Genomic DNA, 9,641 nt, shown 5'->3' with positions numbered 1-9,641 from the left:
TCCCTCGCCGCCAGCCGAGGAGACGAAGGCCGGAATCCGCCGCCGCGTCCATCGAGGAGCGCGCGCAAGCCACCATGAAGTTCAAGGCCTCCTTCACCGACGACGGCATCTCCCTGCTCGACAAGCGTAAGCCCCAGTGCAGCGCACTCCTCGATTCCCCTCCCTCCCCCGTCGCAATTCGCCGAACACCTCACGCGCGCCCCGCAATTCCGTTCCCGCAGGGTTCCTCCCGGCCATCGACAAGGTGGGCCGCGTGTGCCACGTCTACCTCACCCCCACGCACGCCATGCTCCTCCACAACCTCCTCGGCTCCACGGGGCCCGAAGGCGACGGGCCGCAGTGCGTCGCGCAGTTCGCCAAGGACCTCCTCTTCCGCGAGTACAACGTGTCGTCGCGGGACGGCAACCGCGTCGCCTTCTCCGTCGACGTCGCGCTGCTCCATCGCGCCATCCGTAGCGCGCTCGCCGTCCACGCGCAGTCGCCGGCTGACGGGGACGCCCCCGCGGCGATTCAGGTCAAGCTCGTCAACAAGCAGACCCCCGGGTCCCGTTCTGCTGCCCCGTTCCTCACGTTCGAGACCAAGGGCGCTCGCTCCGCCGTCGTGCAGGACGTCCCCATCTCGAAGCCACTGTCACGCTCCGATGTTGCGCGCTTGCAGGATGCGCTTGACGCCGCCCAAGAGCTTCCTGAGGTGTGGTGCTCTCACATGGCATTTTCCAGTTTCTTATCATTCATCAGTAAAAAAATTCTCCTATTTGTATACCCGATTGAATGTTTTCACAACATAATGTACTCTAGCTGTCCAAATGCGAAACGAATTAATCAAATGGAAGCAGGTTGTGGCTATGAAACTTCTGATGGCTTAGTTGTGATGCTGGACTGCAGAAACAAAATTAGGTACCAATTCATACAGGCTGAGTCATAGAACTAGTAATGGCCTGGATCCATCCTCCGAACCACATTTTGTTTGTTGAACCCGTGAACTTGGTATTCACATAATTTGCCAGTAGTAAACATAATTTTAGCTTTAACATGATGAAGTTTGATCATGTATTCGCGTCTCATTATTTGAAGCTGTTTTAAAGGTCCAATCAATGTAAATCTGAAGCACAGAACCACTCTTAAATTGTTGTACCAAAAAATCCTCAAGATATCCATGTTCCACCAAGATACAGCACAATATATCCATTTAATAATAATCAACAAATAATTAAAATCTCAAATGTAGAAATATAAAAAATATGAATCTGTGAATGATTTCACATAATTTACTGCTAGTAAAGATGTTTAGTTTTTAGACAGTAAAATTTGATTGTGTCTCATTATTTGAAGCACTGATCTAGACGTCTAGTTCATTTTGATTGATGTGGATATTCCTGTCTTGCAATGTTATTACCTTTCGGAAATTACTAAAATGATCTATCTGCGAGCAAGAAACTGGATTTATACTAACAATAGTCAACAAATGATTACAGAAGTATAAAATGTAAAAATAGCAATGATGCCTATTGAACAGTTCTTATTAGTTCTCGCAGTTCAGATGTTCTTTTTAATGCTAAGTATTTTTCGTCGCTGAAATATCTGTATCTACTCAGATGTCTGTACTGCTTTTCATCTTAAATGTATCTTCAACTTAGATGATTGTGAGAAGAAATTTATCTTACTGATGTCCTATGCTTTTTTCCATACTCGCTTGGTGTTATCTTTCTACTGTCAGCTGCTTATTAGAAGAAATTTATCTTTCTGCAGACTCTGGTCCAGGTTCCAGATCTGCAACAGTTACAGAACCTGGTGGATCGTCTAAAAAACATTGGTGATCTGCTGTCTGTAACTGTTACCCAATATGGTGATCTCCATCTACAAGTTTCAACTTCTCTTGTTACCGTTGGTTCAGAATTCAAAAGGCTTCGGATTCTTGGTGCTCGTGGTAAACTATGGCCGCTGGGAGTTGTAATCAGTATTCAGCATTAGCTTCCTTAAATTCCAAAGTAGGTGTCATTAGTGCTCAAATCACTTCACTTTTGTATAACGATGTTTTCTATTTCAGCAAATGCACCTGTTGTTGATCAAAATGTGAGTGCTACCATTCGTATGGAAATGGCGGTTGAGAGAGGCGAAGCACTGTCAGTGGTATTGCTCCTAAGCTCCATTTATTTATTCATCATTTTATTCTTTTCATGTCAGATGTTCACAGGTGTCTGTTATTCTATTTTCTTGCAGCAAGTGAGTATGAAGCACCTAGTTAAGAGCCTACAATGTCATTTGGCCAAGCCAGATTGTACCTTCTATGGTTTGTTTTTCAGCCGCCTCTTTAAACCTGTTGAAAAATAATCTAAATTTATATTAACTATTGCCTTGATTTTTTGTATAGGTATTGCTCCCAATGGTGCTTGCTTGACAGTGATATTCCAGTACTTCATTCCAGGAACACGGTTGACGGACAAATCCATTAGCTTTTACTGTAGGCTTCCAGTCCTTGACCCTGGCACCAGCTAAAGTAAACTATATCACAGCATGGTACTTACTTGCTTTTAGTATCAGTAGATTAGGTTAGGTAACATTATCTAGCTGGTGTGCCTTTAGTTTTATGACTTGTTTGTGGCTTTCATATATATTAACTTGATGTCTTGCGTTGGTGACATTCGGGTGTGGGTACCTCAATATCGACCCTGAAAAATACCTGAATCGTTTTGATCTACAAAAATGTTGTGCTAGTTTCTTTGTTCCAGATTATCACTTGCAGTTGCATGCACCCCTTTTCCACTTCAATATAAATTATTTAATGTTTTTTGTCTACATCAGTACTACTATTCCTAGTTATATTCCGTGCTGCTCTGAAGGATTATCTCTACCAAGGCAACTGCTAAGAAAAGTGACTCTTATGATAGAAGTGTTCGAAGCAATTCTCACTAAATTTAGGTATGCTTTGAATAAAATTAGGACACCACCAGATAGAAAGTGCATAACGCCCAAGAAAACCCAGCTGGCCACGAAATTAGGCCATCCTTTATATATGGATTCAGATTTCTGGTATGGCTCTTAAGCAAGATATGCGAATCTAGCTTTTCGTTCCATGGGATCTATTTGGACTAACTGCGCTTCATCAAACCTCCAGGTCCCTCTTAAATGAAACCACCAGTTTCTCCAATGTTTATATCCTGCTGGCAGATTTTCTTACGAGCACATGCACATGTATGTCTCACCCATAACGTTTCCCTGCATCGCACATGACATCTTCTCTGTTGCTTATTTACTCCTCTCGTTGCTTCTATCACCATGCCATTTGTTTTTGAATTGGGTGGAAGGTCTGCTCATTCATTCTACTCCCTCCATAAAGAAATATAAGAGCGTTTAGATCGCTAAAGTAGTGATCTAAACGCTCTTATATTTCTTTACTGAGGGAGTAACTTCTAAGGATGAAGATATTTTAGAAGTTACAACACCTGTTCTAGATGAATTCAGCAAGTATCGTAAAAAGAAAACATGGTCTCATTCAGGGAAAACACAGTAAACACACCACCAGATGCCACTGCAATCATACTATCCATGGCATTTAACGTCATAATGACTATCTGACCCACACTTCCAATTAAGATTGATCGTCTATGGAGTATTACTAATCCCTTTTGACTGTTTGGAAGTGCAAAATATACTCTGTTAGAATTCCCTCTGATGTATGCATGCCAAAACGGATCTGGGACATTTTAGAGGAAACAAAGAGAGGGACCATTTTATTTAGATGAAAGCGACAATTGTTAGTGGAGATGTGATACCAGGGGCACACACGTGGGCTCCTGGGGTGAATAGTAAATTCGGCAACAATATTTTTTTAAACAATGTATTTTATGTGCGTTGAAAGTTTCTGAAGAAAAGAAATGTTTGGGCCTCGCTAAAACAAACAAAAGCAAGTTCTCTAAAAAGCCATTTTTTAAGCATCAAATGTGTTTTCTTTCACACAAACCACAAGGTTTGTCTATTCTCCATGAAAGTTTACATTCATGTGAATGACACGGACATGTCTAAATTTTTTTCTTGTGTTGAAAATCATTTGTTTTTTCACCCTGTTCGCTCCTGGATGCACCTTCGAATCGCCGGGGCATATACCGACTTCGAACCTGGCATAAGGGGACCAGCCTAAATCGTCCTGCATGTTGCAGTTTAGCACCAAAGCTCTTCCTGTACACGCTGTATGCAGTACTACACGCGTCCACAGGGTGGCTTTAAATCTTTAGTTCGTGGTGCCACTCACTGCGCTGCATTTACTATTATTGTTGGTCGGCAGTGACTTGTAGTATCAGTCACTATTATTGTTGGTCAGCACTGGGTAGTGTAGTTTTGAAAAGGAAGGCCAGATATTTACAAACACAACTTGAATGACCCCATGTGGACTGTTTAGAGAGAACCTGTCAATCCATGTGGAATGTTTTGTAAACCTGTCAATCTATCTAGCCGCAATTATGGCATTGATATGCCGTCCACCGCAAATGGATCTTTACTGTAACTTCAGTACTGTCGTCTCAGTAAGTAAATCTGCAAGCGAGAAGAATCACTGTGCTCATGCAGTGCGGCCATGTGTGCCAATTAGTGCCCCCAACCATTCCTGCCTGTTTTGCTGCCCTTCCAAGACAGCAATGAACTGTGAACGTCCAAGTATGTGTCACTCTGCATGCATCGCTGATGCCATTTTTTGAACGCATTACATGTATGTATGTACCTCTACTCAAACGAGCTTCACTTCCAAAACGTATAAAAATTACCAGTTTCTCTGATCATAGATACATATTACGCCAAGAACCGGTAGGAAACCCTCCTATTTGTGCTACCCAGCAACCCCCAGCTTATCTTTCTAGCCTTCGTTAGGACCAAGCTCTGGATCCACAACATAGCCTCTCAGGGAAGGCGTCTTGCCGATGGCAGGCACCTTCTTCTGAAGCCTCTTCCTCGCGATGTAGCCCCGGATCCAGGGCATCACGTCCTCGTTCACCTTGATCATGATGAAGAACAGCAGGCGGTAGATGAAGATCATGCTGAAGATGACCGACAGGTCGATCCACTTCGACCGGTGCACGTTGATCTGGAAGATGTACTTCAGTATGAAGTCCCCAGGGATCTTCGGCTGGTCTGGGTATTGGTTGTCGAATAGGAGACCGTCCATGTCATTCTGGCATTGGCCCTGTACACGGATAAGAGTTTGATGTCAAATTTCATACTGGAAACCACCATGCTTCCGTGGTCTGTAGCAACCTCAAATTTACCTGTAGTGCCCAGTAATGGAAGCTGATGTACTGCATGGGGTATCTCCAGAAGATCTTCGGGATGTCATACGGAAGTCTGAAGTATCCGGAGACAAGCATGAATATTCCCTGTCCAAGAAAAATTGTGAGGCAATTTCTTCATGTGGAGCTCTCAGGTAGAAAAGCTTCCAGGGATGCACATCTACGTTTCTTTTGCAACTCGGTAACATAACATAGTAGCTAAATAATAGGACAGTCTATGGCCCTGTTTGGTTCAACTTTTATCGACGGATTCCGCTGCCGCGCAGCAGAATCCGAACCAAAGGGTGAACCCAGCAGAATCCGATTCCAGAAATCCGCTGTCAAAATCTGAACCGCTGCCGCGCAGCAGAATCCGAACCAAAGGGTGAACCCACCAGAATCCGATTCCAGAAATCCGCTGTCAAAATCTGAACCAAAAGCGGAAGCAGCCCAGGATGTGCTTTCCAAAATCTGATTCCGCTGCGGGCCAAAATCTGAAAAAGCTGTATCAGCTGGTTTGCCAAATGACCTACATCTCTTTCACATCAGATTTTCCACAGCTGTTTTTTCACAGCAGATTTTTCACAGCTGCTTTTAGAAATCCACAGCCGAACCAAACAGGGCCTATGTCTGCAGTATCTATTTCCTAGACCATAATAAGGGCCTCTTTGATTCTTAGGATTTTGACAACGTAGGAATTGGAAAAGTATAGGATTGGAGTGGCATGCCCACTTGAATCCTATAGGATTAGCAATGAGTGTTTGACTGCACAGGAAAAACAAAGGAATTGTAAAAAGAGGTTGGAGTGGATGTTAGATTTCCTATGAAATGTAGTACAAAAGATTCCATAGGAAAAATTCTTATGGGATTCAATCCTATGAATCAAAGGAGCAACATAGAAAAAAATCCTAAGGATTTCAATCCTTCAAAAATCCTATAAAATTCCTTTGAATCAAAGGAGCCCTAAGATCTTTGGAAGATCTCGTGCCATCTTTTATATTTGCTGAAGTTATACTTCTATTCTGGTCAGTACTACTTTTTAGTGCATAGTAACAATGCTTCGTTATTGAAGTACTACCACATTTTTATCGAAGCCTTGTGATGTATTCTAGTTCTAGAGAACATTTTGGAAGTTTGGAGTTCTCTCATTCATAAACACATCTTACGCCTACAAGCTTAGAAATTGTATCAAAGAGAAACAACAGGCTTCGTTATTTTTTCCTTTAATTTAGCAAGGTGCATTAATCCCTACCTGTGAAGAGAACTGCACTAGATTCAAAGCTACTAAGTTGTAATTATCATGTCCATTTACTGGCTACCATAGGAACTGTAATTTCAACAAACAGGCAGCAAAGCACATTTGCTGTCTGAACAGACATGTTAATAGGAGTAGAGGATACCAAATGAAAATTTGGGCCAAAATGTACCTGAATTCCAGCTCCTATGATGATGCCCATGAGGAAATTGGGTATGACACTTGCAATGGCCATCATCAAACTCTCAACCACAGTGACACTGGCGTAGAGGTTCAAGACGAAGAAGATGTAGTGTGTGAAACCAGGATGAAGGCGCACCATGAAGTAGCATACTGTCCCTGACATGAAGCATATCAGGACCAGGAATGGCAGAGCAGAGATGGTGTTGGCAATGACAAATGCTGCAACACCGTAGTGCCCATTCAACCGTTCCCGCTGGAAAACCTGTGAACAAGTCAAGAAGCAGGTGAGCAAATTGTACATAGCAGTTCCGATTCCCGTATGGAATGATAAAGTTCTGGAGCTTCACCTTCATTTCTTCCACAAATGAAGGGAATCCTCCAATGGACATGAAGGTGACGAATCCAAAGACGAATGCTGCACATGCTGCCCTGGCCTGTGAAGAAGAGGCAGGTAATGTCATTGGCTCATTGCTCACAAAGAACACTTTTCATGAAGGAACATGATGTCCTTGCTTAAGTGTCTACTTTTTATTACAGATTCATGGCATTTTGATCCAGATAACCACTGATCGATTATTCAACACTTACCAGGATGGATGTGTATTTGGTGCCGACATCCAGGTAGATGGTGCCGATGCATACAGTCACAAGGAGGTAGATCAAGAGCCTGAGCCAGTAGTACCCAAAGTCGCGCGACATGTTGATGAATGAACGCCTGGTAAGTGTACACGCCTGCATCAAGAAGCTGGCCTGGCTGCCCCTTGAATCCATCACCGTTCCTTTCTGCAGCAAACAACACATGGATTTCATTTGGTCATTGCCTGTCCGGATGCGCAAAATATAAAGGACAGGGAACCATATATGTTGCATTTAGGGGCTCCGAGAGGACGTACGATTCGCGCGATGTCATTAACTTTCTCCCTAGCAGCGTAGTAGTACTGTGACCTGTTGTAGGCAGAGACGAGTTTCCTGATGGCCTCTGATGTGGTTATCTTATCCAGAGGATCATCAGACCTTTCGATCTGCAAAGTTTATGAAAATTAGGCCACTTGCATGAGAAAACATGTTGGCACATGAATCGTCGGGTTATCTTACCCTTGCTTTCATCGAGCCTTTCAGGGTGGCCTTGACCTTGTCGAAGTCGGAGTTAACGCACCTCAGGAAATGATCCGAGGGATTTCTCAGAGGCGGGCATGGGAACCCAACTTCAGCGAAGAACTGCGCGTGCGAGGAAACAAGTGCAGGTGAGCGATCACATAACATATGCGATGCAGAAGAAGCAGGGGTACTACTCGCTGTGAAGTGATTGATTACTGACGCCATTACATGTGCAGCAGGAAGGAAGTTACTGTGAAAAACGGATACTGGACCGTGGAGGAATTGATTACCTCACATGCTTGCGCTGCCTGTCCGAAGTAGACGTTTTTGCCCCCGGAGAGCAGGAAGAGCATGTCGAAGAGCTCGAAGACCTCGCTGCTGGGCTGGTGGATGGACGCAATCACTGTCCTGCCGTCCCTCGCCAGGCCCCTCAGCGTCTGCGTCACGAAGAAGGCCGAGGAGCTGCCCGCGCAACCAGAGCCGTCAATTCAATTCCTTCTCCAACAACACAACCACACAGGCACTGCTACTGAATACCACGTACCTGTCGAGGCCGCTGGTGGGCTCGTCGAGGACGAGGAGGCGGGGCCGCATGAGGAGCTCCAGGGCGATGCTGACCCGGCGCTTCTCGCCGCCGCTGACGCCCCGGAGGTGCCAGTTGCCGATGACGGTGTCGGCGCAGTCCTGGAGCCCCATCTCCACGATGGTGCCCTCCACCAGCGCGCGCTTGTCGTCGCGCGGCATCTTGTCCGGCAGCCGCAGCAGCGCCGAGTAGCCGATCGTCTCTCGCACCGTCAGCGTCCCGATCAGGTTGTCGTCCTGCGTCACGTACGCCTGCGTACGCATGCATACACCACAACATCATCACCTATAGCATTCTTCTACGAGGATTGGTCCGAAAAGTAGTATTCTGGTGGTTTCGTTGCATCCAAAGTAGTGGTACTCGAAGTCGGCTACGCCAAAGCTCATGAACTACTCGTATGGAGCACATATACAGAGGGCCACTGTTTTTCGTCTCATGCTGGCAAAAACTAATCACCCAGTTTTACTACTGGCCACAAGCTAGAATCTACTGCCGTAAACTAAGTAGTAGTTCTAGTAGAAAAAGATGCCCAAACTGAAGTGTAAACCAGCACATCGATCATCATAAATTCGGAACAGCGCCACAATAACAAGTTACTACACAACTGTCTGTATTTATGTCACTTAGGAGGTAGTAGGTCGCAGCAGGCCCTTTTCCATTTCTCTTTGAACCATGCAGGGAAGATATTTCGCCGTCGAGATCGGTCGACGGAGAGCAAAGAAAAACGTTGCGTACGAGATCTGTATGAAGGGGCATGGAATTGAAAGCAAAGCAGCAACGGGATCAGAGAACTGAAGGACGTATTAATTGCTCCGCCCAACCACTCGACACGGCACGCTATCGCTCTGGCTGCCCGTAGGAGAGCTGCTGCTACTCCTAGACTAGCGTAGGGGTACTGGCGCAGGGCGCCATATGCATGTACTCGCCTGGGGCAGCTGCGAAGCGAAGCCAGCGGGCCGAATCAAGAGCCGGTCGCGCGCGTACCCCGTGGATTTCGATGGCGTCGATGGCTACGCGCCGGTGTAGAATTAATTGGCCGCTGAGCGCGGCCGTACGGCTCCGTTCTACCGATCCAAACGTACTGCGCCATGGCATCTGCTAGCAGAGGTGGATAGCTAGCTTTCACATGCTCGGAAATGGCATGAACACTGGCTGAGGTGGATGAAAGTAACATGGCGAGTCTAATGCCCAAAAATGGCGGTCTCGTTGCCGGATAAAAACAAGTGAAGGTAAAACAAGTTCTGAGGCAAGTAGAGTGAGACGAGGT

General features: G+C 45.4%; 2 protein-coding genes and 1 long non-coding RNA gene across 3 annotated transcripts; 2 read left to right on the top strand and 1 right to left on the bottom strand.

Moving 5' to 3' along the window:
- On the top strand, positions 1–2,726 carry LOC125529905. The gene is made up of 6 exons (XM_048694325.1): positions 1–126; positions 222–691; positions 1,750–1,927; positions 2,048–2,130; positions 2,221–2,290; positions 2,372–2,726. The coding sequence occupies exons 1-6, from the start codon at positions 75–77 to the stop codon at positions 2,494–2,496; spliced, it is 978 nt and encodes a 325-aa protein (XP_048550282.1). The 5' UTR covers positions 1–74; the 3' UTR covers positions 2,497–2,726.
- A 1,929-nt stretch (positions 2,727–4,655) lies between these two features.
- On the bottom strand, positions 4,656–8,652 carry LOC125529904 (ABC transporter G family member 11-like). Its single transcript, XM_048694324.1, has 9 exons — positions 8,336–8,652; positions 8,082–8,253; positions 7,789–7,911; positions 7,587–7,715; positions 7,282–7,476; positions 7,041–7,127; positions 6,683–6,955; positions 5,256–5,363; positions 4,656–5,173 (listed from the first exon to the last, which is right to left on the bottom strand). Exons 1-9 carry the CDS (start codon positions 8,635–8,637, stop codon positions 4,847–4,849), a joined length of 1,716 nt encoding a protein of 571 aa, XP_048550281.1. The 5' UTR covers positions 8,638–8,652; the 3' UTR covers positions 4,656–4,846.
- On the top strand, positions 7,819–8,175 carry LOC125529906. Its single transcript, XR_007292776.1, has 2 exons — positions 7,819–7,937; positions 8,028–8,175. It is a non-coding gene; the product is annotated as an uncharacterized LOC125529906 (long non-coding RNA).
- Positions 8,653–9,641: the final 989 nt, after the last annotated feature.

Source organism: Triticum urartu, unplaced genomic scaffold (assembly GCF_003073215.2).
Source record: "Triticum urartu cultivar G1812 unplaced genomic scaffold, Tu2.1 TuUngrouped_contig_5940, whole genome shotgun sequence".
Taxonomy (NCBI): Eukaryota; Viridiplantae; Streptophyta; class Magnoliopsida; order Poales; family Poaceae; genus Triticum; species Triticum urartu.
Note: the sequence above shows the minus strand (reverse complement) of the source record. Positions and strands in the feature narration are given on the sequence as shown.